The sequence below is a fragment of the Lutra lutra genome, chromosome 6 (assembly GCF_902655055.1).
Source record: "Lutra lutra chromosome 6, mLutLut1.2, whole genome shotgun sequence".
NCBI classification, from domain to species: domain Eukaryota; kingdom Metazoa; phylum Chordata; class Mammalia; order Carnivora; family Mustelidae; genus Lutra; species Lutra lutra.
This window is the reverse complement of record NC_062283.1, coordinates 570,404-587,860: the sequence shown is the minus strand read 5'-3', so window position 1 is coordinate 587,860 and position 17,457 is coordinate 570,404. Positions and strand designations below refer to the sequence as shown.

Below are 17,457 nucleotides of genomic sequence, written 5' to 3'. Positions count from 1 at the left end.
CTTTGTAATAGAGCTTGAAGTCCGGAATTGTGATGCCACCAACCTTGGCTTTCTTTTTCAATATTCCTTTGGCTATTCGAGGTCTTTTCTGGTTCCATATAAATTTTAGGATTATTTGTTCCATTTCTTTGAAAAAAAATGGATGGTACTTTGATAGGAATTGCATTAAATGTGTAGATTGCTTTAGGTAGCATAGACATTTTCACAATATTTATTCTTCCAATCCAGGAGCATGGAACATTTTTCCATTTCTTTGTGTCTTCCTCAATTTCTTTCATGAGTACTTTATAGTTTTCTGAGTATAGATTCTTAGTCTCTTTGGTTAGGTTTATTCCTAGGTATCTTATAGTTTTGGGTGCAATTGTAAATGGGATGGACTCCTTAATTTCTCTTTCTTCTGTCTTGTTGTTGGTGTAGAGAAATGCAACTGATTTCTGTGCATTGATTTTATATCCTGACACTTTACTGAATTCCTGTACAAGTTCTAGCAGTTTTGGAGTGGAGTCTTTTGGGTTTTCCACATAGAGTATCATATCATCTGCGAAGAGTGATAGTTTGACTTCTTCTTTGCCGATTTGGATGCCTTTAATTTCCTTTTGTTGTCTGATTGCTGAGGCTAGGACTTCTAGTACTATGTTGAATAGCAGTGGTGATAACGGACATCCCTGCCGTGTTCCTGACCTTAGCGGAAAAGCTTTCAGTTTTTCTCCATTGAGAATGATATTTGCGGTGGGTTTTTCATAGATGGCTTTGATAATATTGAGGTATGTGCCATCTATCCCTACACTTTGAAGAGTTTTGATCAGGAAGGGATGCTGTACTTTGTCAAATGCTTTTTCAGCATCTATGGAGAGTATCATATGGTTCTTGTTCTTTCTTTTATTAATGTGTTGTATCACATTGATTGATTTGCGGATGTTGAACCAGCCTTGCAGCCCTGGAATAAATCCCACTTGGTCGTGGTGAATAATCCTTTTAACGTACTGTTGAATCCTATTGGCTAGTATTTTGGCGAGAATTTTTGCATCTGTGTTCATCAAGGATATTGGTCTGTAGTTCTCTTTTTTGTTGGGATCCTTGTCTGGTTTTGGGATCAAGGTGATGCTGGCCTCATAAAATGAGTTTGGAAGTTTTCCTTCTATTGCTATTTTTTGGAACAGTTTCAGGAGAATAGGAATTAGTTCTTCTTTAAATGTTTGGTAGAATTCCCCCGGGAAGCCGTCTGGCCCTGGGCTTTTGTTTGTTTGGAGATTTTTGATGACTGTTTCAATCTCCTTACTGGTTATGGGTCTGTTCAGGCTTTCTATTTCTTCCTGGTTCAGTTGTGGTAGTTTATATGTCTCTAGGAATGCATCCATTTCTTTTTCAGATTGTCAAATTTGTTGGCGTAGAGTTGCTCATAGTATGTTCTTATAATTGTCTGTATTTCTTTGGTGTTCGTTGTGATCTCTCCTCTTTCATTCATGATTTTATTTATTTGGGTCCTCTCTCTTTTCTTTTTGATAAGTCTGGCCAGGGGTTTATCAATCTTATTAATTCTTTCAAAGAACCAGCTCCTAGTTTCGTTGATTTGTTCTATTGTTTTTTTGGTTTCTATTTCATTGATTTCTGCTCTGATCTTTATGATTTCTCTTCTCCTGCTGGGTTTAGGGTTTCTTTCTTGTTCTTTCTCCAGCTCCTTTAGGTGTAGGGTTAGGTTGTGTACCTGAGACCTTTCTTGTTTCTTGAGAAAGGCTTGTACCGCTATATATTTTCCTCTCAGGACTGCCTTTGTTGTGTCCCACAGATTCTGAACCGTTGTGTTTTCATTATCATTGGTTTCCATGAATTTTTTCAATTCTTCTTTAATTTCCTGGTTGACCCATTCATTCTTTAGAAGGATGCTGTATAGTCTCCATGTATTTGGGTTCTTTCCAAATTTCCTCTTGTGATTGAGTTCTAGCTTTAGAGCATTGTGGTCTGAAAATATGCAGGGAATGATCCCAATCTTTTGATACTGGTTGAGACTTGATTTAGGACCAAGAATGTGATCTATTCTGGAGAATGTTCCATGTGCACTAGAGAAGAATGTGTATTCTGTTGCTTTGGGATGAAATGTTCTGAATATATCTGTGATGTCCATCTGGTCCAGTGTGTCATTTAAGGCCTTGATTTCCTTGTTGATCTTTTGCTTGGATAATCTGTCCATTTCAGTGAGGGTAGTGTTAAAACCCCCTACTATGATTGTATTCTTGTCGATGTGTTTCTTTGATTTTGTTATTAATTGGTTTATATAGTTGGCTGCTCCCACGTTAGGGGCATAGATATTTAAAATTGTTAGATCTTCTTGTTGGACAGTTCCTTTGAGTATGATATAGTGTCCTTCCTCATCTCTTATTATAATCTTTGGCTTAAAATCTAATTGATCTGATATAAGGATTGCCACTCCTGCTTTCTTCTGATGTCCATTAGCATGGTAAATTCTTTTCCACCCCCTCACTTTAAACCTGGAGGTGTCTTCGGGTTTAAGATGAGTTTCTTGTAGGCAACATATAGATGGGTTTTGTTTTTTTATCCATTCTGATACCCTGTGTCTTTTGATTGGGGCATTTAGCCCATTAACATTCAGGGTAAGTATTGAGAGATATGAATTTAGTGCCATTGTATTGCCTGTAAGGTGACTGTTATTGTATATTGTCTCTGTTTCTTTCTGATCTACTACTTTGAGGGTCTCTCTTTGCTTAGAGGACCCCTTTCAATATTTCCTGTAGAGCTGGTTTGGTATTTGCAAATTCTTTCAGTTTTTGTTTGTCCTGGAAGCTTTTAATCTCTCCGTCTATTTTCAATGATAGCCTAGCTGGATATAGTATTCTTGGCTGCATGTTTTTCTCATTTAGTACTATGAATATATCATGCCAGCTCTTTCTGGCCTGCCAGGTCTCTGTGGATAAGTCTGCTGCCAATCTAATATTTTTACCATTGTACGTTACAGACTTCTTTTCCCAGGCTGCTTTCAGGATCTTTTCTTTGTCACTAAGACTTGTCAATTTTACTATTAGGTGACGGGGTGTGGACCTATTCTTATTGATTTTGAGGGGGGTTCTCTGAACCTCCTGGATTTTGATGCTTGTTCCCTTTGCCATATTGGGGAAATTCTCTCCAATAATTCTCTCCAATATACCTTCTGCTCCCCTCTCTGTTTCCTCTTCTTCTGGAATCCCAATTATTCTAATGTTGTTTCGTCTTATGGTGTCACTTATCTCTCGAATTCTCCCCTCGTGGACCAGTAGCTGTTTGTCCCTCTTTTGCTCAGCTTCTTTATTCTCTGTCATTTGGTCTTCTATATCGCTAATTCTTTCTTCTGCCTCATTTATCCTAGCAGTGAGAGCCTCCATTTTTTATTGCACCTCATTAATAGCTTTTTTGATTTCAACTTGGTTAGATTTTAGTTCTTTTATTTCTCCAGAAAGGGCTTTTATATCTCCTGAGAGGGTTGCTTTAATATCTTCCATGCCTTTTTCAAGCCCGGCTAGAACCTTGAGAATCATCATTCTGAACTCTATATCTGACATATTACCAATGTCTGTATTGATTAGGTCCCTAGCCTTTGGTATTGCCTCTTGTTCTTTTTTTTGTTGTGAATTTTTCCGCTTTGTCATTTTGTCCAGATAAGAGTTTATGAAGGAGCAAGTAAAATACTAAAAGGGTGGCAACAACCCCAGGAAAATATACTTTAGCCAAATCAGAAGAGATCCTGAATTGTGAGGGGGCAGAAAGGGGATAAAAAGGGGTTCAGAAAGAAAGAAAAAAAAAACTATTAAAAAAAAGAAAGCCGATAAAGAAAAAATATAAAAAGAGGAAAAAATATATATATATTAGATAAACTATTTAAAAAACGTTAAAAAAAGAAAACGGTAAAAGTTAAAAAAAAATTTAGCAGAAGAAGAGAAAAAGAAAAAAAAATTGAAAAAGAAAAAAAAATTAAATTAACTGCAAGGCTAAAAAATCATGGGGAGAAAGCCATGAGTTCCGTGCTTTGCTTTCTTCTCCTCTGGAATTCCGCCGTTCTCCTTGGTAGGTGAACTTGGTCCTGGCTGGGTTTCCCGTAGATCTTCTGGGGGAGGGGCCCGTTGTAGTGATTCTCAAGCGTCTTTGCCCCAGGCGGAGTTGCACCGCCCTTACCCGGGGCCGCGCTGAGTCATCCGCTCGGGTTCGCTTTCGGGAGCTTTTGTTCCCTGAGCGCTTTCCGTAGAGTCCGGAGGACGGGAATAAAGATGGCGGCCTCCCGGTCTCCGGCCCGGAGGAGCCGAGAGCCCGGGGCCCCACTCCTCAGTGCGCCCTCAGAGAACAGCGCCAAATGACTCCCGTCACCCTGGCCTCCGGCCGCGCTCCGAGCTGACCGAGCCTGCGACCGGTTCAAGGCAACCCTGAGCTGAGAGTCACTCCTCGGCTCTGTCTCTGCAGCCGGCTTCTCCGTTCTAATACCGGTAAGCTCTGCGACACTGAGACACCCCCGATCCTTCTGCGACCCTGCGGGACCTGAGGCCGTGCTTACCCCGCCTGGGCTTCACCCCAGTTAAGCCTCTGGAGCGATGTCCCTCAGCGGAACAGACTTTTAAAAGTCCTGATTTTGCTCCGTTGCTCCGCCGCTCGCCGGGAGCCGGCCCCTCCCCCCGCGGTCTATCTTCCCGTCGCTTTGGATTCACTTCTCCGCCAGTCCTACCTTGCAGAAAGTGGTTGATTTTCTGTTTCTGGAATTGTGGTTCTTCTTCTCTTCAATCTCCCGTTGGATTTGTAGGTGTTTGCAATCTTTAGATAAGCTATTTAGCTGATCTCCCGCTACCCGAAATAGTCTCAGCCTGCTACTTCTCCGCCATCTTGACTCCTCCTCCGGGATCTACTTTTCTAAAAAAAAAAAAAAAAAACCAGACCAAATTACTCACAGAACTTCGTGTATTGCTCTATTCTGCTCATCTGTCTGATGATCTCTCTCTCTCTCTCCTTTTTTCTTCCTGGGTTTTGGGTCACATCTGATTTGTTTAGTGTATATTTCTCTGGGATTGTTGTGGGCATGTAACATTTTGTTCCCCCATTCATCTGTTGTTCCCTGGACAGAATGACAAGACAGAAATCTCATCTCAAAAAAGGAAATAAGTACTGACTACCAGGGACTTAATCAGCTTGGAGAAAGGAAGGTGTTGAAACTTGAGTTCAGAAAAGCAATTATAAAGATACTGACTGTCTTGAAAAAAGTATAGAAGACACTTGAGAATCCCTTTCTGGAGAAATAAAAGAACTAAAAGTTAACCAAGTTGAAATAAAAAAATGCTATTAATGCTGTGCAATAAAAAACGGAGGATTTAACTGCTAGGATAAATGAGGACAAGAGCCACACGATCCTCTCAATTGATGCAGAAAAAAAATTGACAAAATACATCATCCTTTCTTGATTAAAACTCTTCAAAATATAGGGATAGAGGGAACATACCTCAATTCCATAAAAACCATCTATGAAAAGCCCACAGCAAATATTCTCAATGGGGAAAAACTGAGCACTTTTACCTTAAGGTCAGGAATAGGTCAGGGATGTCCACTCTCACCACTGCTGTCCAACAGAGTACTAGAAGTCCAAGCCTCAGCAATCAGAGAACAAAAAGAAATAAAGGGAATCCAAATTGGCAAAAAAGTCAAACGGTCACTCTTTGCAGATGACATGATACTTTATGTGGAAAATCCAAAAGACTCCACCCCAAAATTGCTAGAACTCATTCAGGAATTCAGCAAAGTGGCAGGATACAAATTCAATGCACAGAAATTAGTTGCATTTCTATACGCTAACAATGAGAACAAAGAAAGAGAAAAAAAGGAATCAAATCCACTTACAATTGCACCCAAAACCATAAGATACCTAGGAATAATCCTAACCAAAGAGGCAAAGGATCTGTACTTAGAAAGCTACAGAACATTCATGAAAGAAATTGATGAAGACACAAAGGAAACAAAAAATATTCCATGCTCATGGATTGGAAGAACAAATATTGTTAAAATTGCTATACTATCTAAAGCAATCTACACATTCAGTGCAATCCCTATCAAAATACCATCTATTTTTTTTTCACAGAAGTAGAACATGAAAACATAATTTGGGAAATAAATGATGTCATGAAATGTTCCAATGTCAGAATTATTGGAATCCCTGAGGGGGAGGAGAAAGAAAGAAGCCTAGAGGATATAGTTGAACAAATTCTCCATGAAAATTTTCCCAATCTGGCGAATGGAACCAGCATTCATGTCCTAGAGGCAGAAAGGTCTCCTCCCAAGATCATAGAATCTAGAAAGTCCTCGAGACACCTGATTGTGAAAACAATGAATCATAATTTTATACAGGAGCTCTTGAAAGCAGCTAGGGGGAAGAGATTCCTTATGTACAGAGGAAAGCCCATCAGAATAACATCAGACCTGTCCACAGAAACCCAACAAGCCAGAAAGGGCTGGCAAGATGTATTCGGGGCACTAAATGAGAGGAACATGCAGCCAACAATACTTTATCCATCAAGACTGACTTTCAAAATGGAGGGAGAAATAAAGAGCTTCCAAGACCAGCAAGGGTTTGTTGTTGTTGTTGTTGTTGTTTTTTGAACAGAGAGAGAGATCACAAGCAGGCAGAGAGGCAGGCAGAGAGAGGAGGAAGCAGGATCCCTGCTGAGCAGAGAGCCCAATGTGGGGCTTGATCCCAGGACCCCGGGATCGTGACTTGAGCTGAAGGCAGAGGCTTAACCCACTGAGCCACCCAGGTGCACCAAGACCAGTAAGGTTTAAAAGAGTATGACACCACCCAGCCGGCACTACAAGAAATATTAAGGGGGGTTCTATAAAAGAGGAAAACCCCAAGAATATCACGGAACAGAAATTTATGGAGAAAATCCATAGAAACGAAGACTTCACAGGTAACATGATGTCAATAAAAATGTATTTCTCAATAATCACTCTCAACACAAATGGCCTAAATGTGCCCATAAAACAACACAGGGTTGCAGATTGGATAAAACGACAAGACCCATTCATATGTTGTCTACAAGAGACCCATTTTGAAGGATACATCCAGACTGAAAGTGAAGGAATAGAGAAGCATCGTTCATGCCAATGGGCCTCAAAAGAAGGCTGGGGTAGCAATTCTCATATCAGATAAATTAGATTTTAAACTAAAGGCTGTAGTCAGAGATACAGAAGGACACTACATCATTCTTAAGGGGTCTATCCACTAAGAAGATCTAACAATTATAAATATTTATGCCCCCAATATGGGAGCAGCCCATAATCAAGAGAAAGAGTCACACTGATATGAATACATTAATGGTAGGGAATCTTAATATGCCACACTCAGGAATAGACAGATCATCCAAGCAGAAAATCAATAAGGAAACCAGAGCTTTGAATAACACATTGGTCCAGATGAACCTCATAGATTTATACAGAACATTCCACCCTAAAACAGCAGATTACTCATTCTTCTCAAGTGCACATGGAACTTTCTCCAGAATGGACCACATATTGGGTCACAATCAGGGCTTCACTGATACCAAAAGATTCAGATTATTCCCTGCATATTCTCAGACCACAATGCTTTGAAACTGGAGCTCAACCACAAGAAAAAGTTCGGAAGGAATTCAAACACTTGGAAGCTAAAGAGCACCCTGCTCAAGAATGTTTGTATCAACCAGGAAATCAAAGAAGAACTTAAACAATTCATGGAAACCAATGAGACTGAAGACATGTGGGTCCAAAACCTATGGGATATGGCAAAGGCGGTCCTAAGGGGGAAATACATAGCCATTCAAGGCTCTCTCAAAAAAATTGAAAACTCCAGAATACACCAGCTGTCTTTACACCTTAAAGAAGCAGAGAATCAACAACAAATTCAGCCAACTCCACACACAAGAAGGGAAATAATCAAGAGTAGAGCAGAGATCGATGAGATAGAAACTAGAGATACAGTAGAACACATCAACAAAACTAGAAGGTGGTTCTTTGAAAGAATCAATAAGATTGATAAACCATTGGCCAAACTAATCCAAAAGGAAAGAAAGAAAGCCCAAATTCATAAAATTATGAATGAAAAGGGAGAGATCACAACTAACACCAAGGAAGTAGAAACAATCATCAGAAGTTATTATCAACAGTTATATGCCAATAAGTTAAGCAACCTAGATGAAATGGATGCATTCCTGGAAAACTATAAAATTCCAAAACTGAATCAGGAAGAAATTGCCAACCTGAATAGACTGATATCTAGTAACGAGATTGAAGCAGTGATCAAAAACCTCCCAAAAAACAAGAGCCCAGGACCTGATGGATTCCCTGGGGAATTCTACCAAACTTTCAAAGAAGAAATAACACCTGTTCTCATCAAGCTGTTTCGAAAAATTGAAGCAGAAGGAAAATATCCAGACTCTTTTTATGAAGCCATAATTACCCTGATCCCCAAACCAGGCAAAGACCCCATGAAAAAGGAGAATTTCACAGCAATATCCCTGAAGAATATGGATGCTAAGATTCTCAACAAGATCCTAGCTAATAGGATCCAACAGTACATTAAAAAGATTATCTACCATGACCAGGTGGGATTCATCCCTGGGATGCAAGGGTGGTTCAACATTCACTAATCAATCAGTGTGATAGAACATATAAATAAGAGAAGATAGAATAACCACATGGTCCTCTCAATTGATGCAGCAAAAACATTTGACAAAATACAGCATCTGTTCCTGATTAAAATGCTTCAAAGTATAGGGATAGAGGGAACATTCCTGAACTTCATAAAATCTATCTATGAAAAACCCACAGTGAACATCGTTCTCAATGAGGAAAAGCTGACAGCCTTCCCTTTGATGTCAGGAACACAACAAGGATGCCCACTCTCACCATTCTTGTTCAACATGGTACTAGAAGTCCTAGCAACAGCAATCAGACAACAAAGAGAAATAAAAGGTATAAATTGGCAACGAGGAAGTCAAACTCTCTCTCTTCACAGATGACATGATATTTTATATGGAAAACACAAAAGACTACACACACAAACTACTAGAACTCATACAGCAATTCAGTAATGTGGCAGGATACAAAATCAATGTACAGAAATCAGCTGGTTTCTTATACACTAATAATGAAAATACAGAAAGGGAAATTAGAGAATCGAGTCCATTTACTATAGCACCAAGAGCCATAAGGTATCTGGCAATAAACCTAACCAAAGCGGTAAAGGATCTGTATTCGAGGAACTACAGAACACTTATGAAAGAAATTGAAGAAGACACAAAAAGATGGAAGACCATGCTCATGGATTGGAAGAATAAACATTGTTACAATGTCTATACTGCCTAGAGTAATCTATACTTTCAATGCCATCCCAATCAAAATTCCACCATCATTTTTCAAAGAGCTGGAGCAAACAATCCTAAAATTTATATGGAATCAGAAGAGACCCCAAATTGCTAAGAAAATGTTGAAAAATAAAAACAAAACGGGGGGGATCATGTTGCCTGATTTCAAGCTTTGCTACAAAGCTGTGATCACCAAGACAGCATGTTACTGGTATAAAAACAGACACATAGACCAGTGGAACAGAGTAGAGAGCCCAGATATAGACTCTCAACTCTATGGTCAACTAATCTCCGACAAAGCAAGAAAAAATATCGAGTGGAAAAAAGACAGTCTCTTCAATAAATGGTGCTGTCAAATTGAACAGCTATGTGTAGAAGAATGAAACTGAACCATTCTCTTACACCATATACAAAGATAAACTTGAAATGGATAAAAGACCTCAATATGAGGCAGGAATCCATCAAAAACCTAAAGGAGGACATAGGCAGTAACCTCTTTGACATCAGCCACAGCAAATCTTTCAAGATATGTCTCCAAAGACGAAACAAAAGCAAAAATGAACTTTTGAGACTTCATCAAGATCAATAGCTTTTGCACAGCAAAGGAAACAGTCAACAAAACAAAGAGGCAACTCACGGAATGGGAGAAGATATTCACAAATGACAATACAGACAAAGGGCTGATATCCAGGATCTAGAAAGAACTCAAACTCAACACACACAAAAAAGATAATCATGTCAAAAAATGGGCAGAAGACATGAACAGACACTTCTCCAATGAAGACATACAAATGGCTAACAGACACAAGAAAAAATGTTCATCATCATGAATGATATATGAAAAAATGTTCATAAGGGATGAACATCAGGGAGCCATCAGGGAGATTAAAATCAAAACCACATTGAGAGGGGCACCTGGGTGGCTCAGTGGGTTAAAGCCTTTGCCTTTGGCTTGGGTTATGATCCTAGGGTTCTGGGACCGAGCCCCACATTGGGCTCTCTGCTCTGCAGTGAGCCTGCTTTCTCCTCTCTCTCTCTCTCTCTGCCTGCCTCTCTGCCTACTTGTGATCTCTGTCTGTCAAATAAATAAAATATTTTTAAAAACCCACATTAAGATACCACCTTACACCAATTAGAATGGCCAAAATTAACAAGACAGTAAACAACGTGTGTTGGAGAGGATGTGGAGAAAGGGGAACCCTCTTCCACTGTTGGTGGGAATGCAAGTTGGTGCAGCCACTTTGGAAAACAGTGTGGAGATTCCTTAAGAAATTAAAAATAGATCTACCCTATGACCCTGCAATTGCACTACTGGGTATTTAACCCAAAGATACAGATGTAGTGAAAAGAAGGGCCATCTGTACCCCAATGTTCATAGCAGCAATGGCCACAGTCGCCAAACTGTGGAAAGAACCAAAATACCCTTCAACAGAAGAATGGATAAGAGAAGGGAGTTGAGGGAAATTGGAAGGGGAGATGAACCATGAGAGACTATGGACTCTGAAAAACAACCTGAGGGTTTTGAAGGGGCAGGGGGGAGGTTGGGGGAACCCGGTGGTGGGTATTAGGGAGGGCACGGATTGCATGGAGCACTGGGTGTGGTGCAAAAACAATGAATACTGTTACGCTGAAAAGAAATTTTAAAAAAAGAAGAAGAAGAATGGATAAGGAAGATGTGGTCCATATTCACTATCGTGTATTATGCCTCTATCACAAGGGTGGATACCCAACTTGTAGCAACATGGAGGGGACTGGAAGAGATTATGCTTAGTGAAATAAGTCAAGCAGAGAGAGTCAGTTATCGTATGGTTTCACTTATTTGTGGAGCATAAGAAATAACTCAGAGGATATGGGGAGATGGAGAGGAGAAGGGAGTTGGGGGAAATTGGTGGGGGAGATGAACCATGAGAGACTATGGAATCTAAAAAACAATCTGATGGTTTTGGAGAGGCGGTGGTGGGAGGTTGGGTGAACCTGGTGGTGGGTATTATGGAGGACACATATTGCATGGAACAGTGGGTGTGGCACATAAACAATGAATTCTGGAACACTGAAAAGAATTTAAAAAATAAAAATGAAAAAAAAAAAGAAAAAATGGAACTACACTTTATCAGGGAAATTCAAATCAAAACCACATTGAGATACCACCTTACACCAGTTAGAATGGCCAAAATTAACAGGGCAGGAAACAACAAGTGTTGGAGAGATGTGGAGAAAGGCAAATGCTCTTACACTGTTGATGGGGATGCAAGTTGGTGCAGCCACTTTGGAAAACAGTGTGGAGATTCCTTAAGAAATTAAAAATAGCACTTCCCTATGACCCTGCAATTGCACTACTGGGTATTTACCCCAACGATACAGATGTAGTGGACAGATGGGCCATCTATACCCCAATGTTCATAGCAGCAATGACCACAGTTGCCAAAATGTGTAAAGAGCCAAGATGTTCTTCAACACATGAATGGATAAAGAAGATAGAGTCCATATATACAATGGAAAATTATGCGGCCATCAGGAAGGATGAATACCCAACTTTGGTATCAATGTGGACGGGACTGGAGGAGATTATGCTGCATGAAATAAGTCAAGCAGAGAAAGTCAATTATCATATGGTTTTTGCTTACTTGTGGAGCATAAGAAATAACATGGAGGACATTAAGACAAGGAAAGAAAAAGTGAATTGGGATGAATTGGTGGGGGAGATGAAGCATGAGACACTGTGGACTCTGAGAAACAAACTGAGGGTTTTGGGGAAGAGAAGGGTGGGGGATGGGTGAGCCTAGCGGTGGGTGTTAAGGGGGGCAGGTATTGCATGGAGCACTGGGTGTGGTACATAAACAATGGATCTGAGAACACTGAAAAATAAAATAAAAATAGAGCTACCCCATGACCCTGCAATTGCACTATTGGATATTTGCCCCAAAGATACAGATGTAGCAAAAAGAAGGGCCACATGCACCCCAATGTTCATAGCATCAATGTCCATAGTAGCCAAACTGTGGAAGGAGCTGAGATACCCTTCAACAGATCATTGGATAACGATGTGGTACATATATGGAATGGAATATTACTCAGCCATCAGAAAGGATGAATACCCACCATTTGTGTCAACGTGGATGGAACTGGAGGGCATTATGCTAAGTGAAATAAGTCAGAGAAAGACAATTATCATATGGTTTCACTCATATGTGGAACATAAGGAGTAGAGCAGAGGACCAGAGCAAAGGGGAAGGGAGGAAAAACCGAATGGAAAGAAATCAGAGAGGGAGACAAACCACAAGAGTCTCAGGACCCCAAGAAACAAACTGAGGGTTACAGAAGAGTGGGGGTGGGAGGTGGGGTAACCAGGTGATGGGCAGTACAGAGGGCACGTGTTGTGATGCACACTTCATGTTATATACAACTAATGAATTGTTGAACAGAGCATCAGCAATGGCCACGGTTGCCAAACTGTGGAAAGAACCAAGATGCCCTTCAACAGACGAATGGATAAGGAAGATGTGGTTCATATACACTATGGAGTATGATGCCTCCATCAGAAAGGATGAACACCCAACTTTTGTAGCAACATGGATGGGACTGGAAGAGATGATGCTGAGTGAAATAAGTCAAGCAGAGAGAGTCAACTATCATATGGTTTCACTTATTTGTGGAGCATAACAAATAGCATGGAGGACATGGGGAGTTAGGAGAAGGCAGTTGGGGGAAATTGGAAGAGGAGGTGAACAATGAGAGACTATGGACTCTGAAAAACAATCTGAAGGGTTTGAAGAGGTGGGGGGGCGGGAGCTGGGGGGAACCAGGTGGTGGGTATTAGAGAGGGCACGGACTGCATGGAGCACTGGGTGTGGTACAAAAACAATGAATACTGTTATACTGAAAATAAAAACAAAACAAAACAAAAAACAAACAAACAAAAAAACTCATGATGTACTGTATGCTGGCTAACTGAACATAATAAAAAAATAAAATTATGTTCTAAAAAAATAAAATAAATTCTAGTTAGTTGATGTACAGTGTAATATTAGTTTCAGGTGTGCAATATAATGAATCAACACTTCCATACAAAATCTGGTTCTCTTCACAAGTGCACCTCTACTCCCCATCACCTATTTAACCCACCCACACTCCCACCTCCCCTCTGGTCATCATAAATTTGTTCTCTAAGGTAAAGCATCTGTTTCTTGGTTTGCCTCTCTCTCTTTTTATGTCCCTTTGCTCATTTGTTTTATTTCTAAAATTCCACATATGAGTGAAATCATATGGTATTTCTCTTTCTGTGACTGACTTATTTCACTTAGAATAAATACTTTGTAGCTCCATTCACGTTGTTGCAAATGGTGATTCCATCCTCCTTTTTGTTGTTGTTATGATCTTGTTCTCTCTTATGGCTGAGTAATATTCCATTACATGTAAAATATATATATGTGTGAAGAAGAAAACAATGGAGAAATGGGAGATACCAAAGAGAAATGATTGTTATGTCTTGGTAATGGTTTTGATGTGCAAAGCTATGGAGGTAATGGTGTAAGATACGGTTCATTGTTTCTGATCTGCACACGTAAACAACAGGTGACTGTCTTCATTAAAATAGGGAGTGGATGAGGAAGATTTTGTATTGAGAAGGAAGAGCAGGTGCTTGGCTTGAATATATTGGGTTTGGAATGCTTATCATATACTCAACAAGAGAAAACAATTTTAAAAAGTCATCTGTATGAGGCATATTATTGTTTTCATTTGTTTTTGCACCTTAAATTTCTTAATAATTTTTCTGAGAAAAGCAACTTTTTAAGCACCATATTTTTAAAGTTATTCCTTTTCTCATTTATTTGAAATGCTGTATTTAGTAAACACATGAAAATTATATAAAAGCCGTATTCTGTACTTATTTTTTTAGTTACTTTCCACTGATGTTGACACCTTCTACACTGAAATTATTCTGCTTTGTTAACTTGATACAGCCACACTTCTCAGCTCACCTCTCCAGCCTCATTTTGTGTGTTTTTTTTTTACTTTATATTGTAATCATATTAAACTCCTTGTAATTTAACATGAAAATGTTAAATATAATATTAAATACTGTAAAGCTTTGTTTTGTAACCCTTTCTATATTGCCTGAATGTTGCCTCATCTATATCCTTACATTGCTAACTGCAAATTATTACTTAAGTGTCTGGGTTTAAGGGTCATTTCCTCCAGAAACTAGGGTATTTCTTCAGTAGGGTAACTGTTGACTACTTTTCTTCTGGTCTACAGCTATCTAATTTAGAGGAGACCCTGCATGTTTGGGGCAGAACTTGAGACAAATAAAAATTTTCCAACAGGAGAAAAAGGAGAAATGCTGTCCATGGGAATAAAATGATAAATTAAACATAGTGCAAGAAATGAAACTTAGCTGATATTTTAAGTCTCTAGTATGAGATGTGCACACCTCACTAGTTTAAGCCTGCTAGATTAGAGGCAGATACTACATGTTTCAAGCAACTCTGGAAGGAGAAGATGATGCATATCAAGGCGTGTGAGAGTGAAGTTACTGAAGGCTTGGGTGATGATGGGAATTTTTTGCCTTGAGATCATGGGCTATTTAATGATAAAGATGTGACAGGGGGGCACCTGGATGGCTCAATCAGTTAAGCATCTGCTTTTGGCTCAGGTCATGATCCTGGAGTCCCAGGATCCAACCCTGCATCAGGCTCCCCACTCACTGGGGAGGCTGCTTCTCCTTCTGCTCCTCTCCCAAACTGGTGTTCTCTTTCTTTCTCACTCTCTCATAAATAGATAAATAAAAATATCTTTTAAAAATTATAAAGATGCTTGGGCACCTGGGTGGCTCAGTGGGTTAAGCCTCTGCCTTCGGCTCAGGTCATAATCTCAGGGTCCTGGGATCGAGTCCTGAATCCGGGTCTCTGCTCAGCAGAAAGCCTGCTTCCCCCCCTCTCTCTGCCTGCCTCTCTGCCTACTTGTGATCTCTCTCTGTGTGTCAAATAAATAAAATCTTTTAAAAAATTATAAAGATGCAGGGGCGCCTGGGTGGCTCAGTGGGTTAAGCCTCTGCCTTCGGCTCAGGTCATGGTCTCAGGTCCTGGGATCAAGCCCTGCATTGGGCTCTCTGCTCAGCAGGGAGCCTGTTTCCCTTCCTCTCTCTCTCTGCTTGCCTCTCTGCCTACTTGTGATCTCTGTCAAATAAATAAATAAAATCTTTAAAAAAAGAAATTATAAAGATGCAGAAATCCCAAACTAAGATGGTAGACAATGGTTGGTAGTAGAACAAATAACATATAAATAGGAAGGTAAATTACCCAAGGGTCCTCAAGGAACAAAATTCTGGAAAGCAAAGAAGTTTTTAATTTAAATAAGGTATCTTACGGTCTCAGCATTGCTTTCTGAAAAGAGGAAAACATTTCTAACTTTTGAAATCATAAGAGCCAGTGAAATCATAAGAGCCTGAAAAATAAGAAAATCCGTTCAAACCTTATTACCATCTTCAAGGATAGAGGCTCAGAAGATTCTTATCACAAAGGAGTACTTATTTCTTGTAGAAAAAGATTCTTGGGATCACCCTCTTTTTTTTTTTTTTTTTTTTTAAAGATTTTATTTATTTATTTGACAGACAGAGATCACAAGTAGGCAGAGAGGCAGGCAGAGAGAGAGGAGGAAGCAGGCTCCCTGCCGAGCAGAGAGCCCGATGTGGGGCTTGATCCCAGGACCCTGGAATCATGACCTGAGCCGAAGGCAGCGGCTTAACCCACTGAGCCACCCAGGCGCCCCTGGGATCACCCTCTTGAAGGCCTCCTTCATATCTTTATTTCTAAGGCTGTAGATGAGGGGATTCAACATGGGTGTGATGATCCCATAGAAGAGGGAAACCATCTTTCCCCAGTCCTTAGAGGTGGATGAAGGTGGTTGTAGGTAAATGTATATACCTGTTCCAAAAAATAGAGACACCACTACCATATGGGACCCACATGTCCCAAAAGCTTTTTGTCGTCCTTCTGCTGACCTGATTCTCAATACTGCATGAGCTATGAAGCCATAGGAAATGAGGATCAATGTCACTGGAATTAGCAGAATCAATACACTAAAGAAAAAGAGTTCAGCCTCAATACGCTTTGTGTCAGCACACGACAACTTGAGAAGGGCAGGCACCTCACAGAAAAAGTGATCCACTTCTTTGTGACCACAGCGTGGCATGTTAAGGGTCAAGGAAGACTGCAACACTGAGTTACTGAAGCCAGTGAGCCACGAGAAGACTACCACCCTTAAGCAGAACCAATGATTCATAATGACTACATAGTGCAGGGGTCTGCAGACTGCCATATATCTGTCAAAGGACATGACAGCCAGGAGGAGACACTCAGTAGCACCCAGGGCCAGGAAGATAATGAGCTGGGCCACACAGCCACCATAGCTGATGGTCTTTTTGTTGCGACAAATATTTATCAACATATGAGGGACTGTGCTTGTGGTATAGCACAGATCTAAGATGGAGAGATTAGTGAGAAAGAAATACATGGGTGTGTGAAGTTTGGGATCCAGAATGCACACTATCATTATGGACACATTGCCAAAGATGGTGATTGTGTATGATATTAATAGGAGCAAAAACAGAGGCATTTGTAGCCAGGGCTTGTCTGAGAAGCCAAGTAGTATAAATTCTCTTGAGGAACTCTCGTTAGCCCAGTTCATGATGACTCACTTATTTTTCATTCCTAGAAAAATATAAAATAGAAAAGTAATCAATACATAATTATTGAATACTCTTATTGGAACTGAACCAATTTTGATTATTATAATGAATAATTAAACACCAAATATAATTTGTAGTCAATTAAATGGAACCCCTGTGAAATACAGTATGATTCTTTTAGGTTAGAAAGTAGTTCCCCTGTTTTTTAGTAGTTATGTTCAATTAAATTTATGAGGTAGAGCATCAGTTTTAAATGATAAAGTATATAAATTATATGCAGAGAGCACAGACAACTGTAAGTGGTAAAAGACATTTCAGTTCTCCCTTTCTTATGTGTGTACAAAATATTGGTCCTAGATGATTTGATTCAAGGTAGTAAAATTATGGCTGACAAAATTTATTGTGTTAACC

General features: G+C 39.9%; 2 protein-coding genes across 2 annotated transcripts in view; one reads left to right on the top strand and one right to left on the bottom strand.

Moving 5' to 3' along the window:
* Positions 1–17,457, top strand: part of LOC125101887 (olfactory receptor 2W1) — a 311,804-nt gene that overhangs the window by 247,739 nt on the left and 46,608 nt on the right. The gene's annotated exons all lie outside the window — the stretch shown is intronic.
* On the bottom strand, positions 15,886–17,045 carry LOC125101896 (putative olfactory receptor 2B3). The gene is made up of 2 exons (XM_047732463.1): positions 16,137–17,045; positions 15,886–15,921 (listed from the first exon to the last, which is right to left on the bottom strand). The coding sequence occupies exons 1-2, from the start codon at positions 17,043–17,045 to the stop codon at positions 15,886–15,888; spliced, it is 945 nt and encodes a 314-aa protein (XP_047588419.1).

What these genes read in the sequence shown, in the direction of transcription:
- LOC125101896 (XM_047732463.1), bottom strand. Translation starts at nt 17,045, where the DNA reads ATGAACTGGGCTAACGAGAGTTCCTCAAGAGAATTTATACTACTTGGC. An exon ending in TGAAGGAGGCCTTCAAGAGG is followed by an intron (nt 15,922 to 16,136) that starts GTGATCCCAGGG and finishes AAAAAAAAAAAG; the next exon opens with AGGGTGATCCCAAGAATCTT.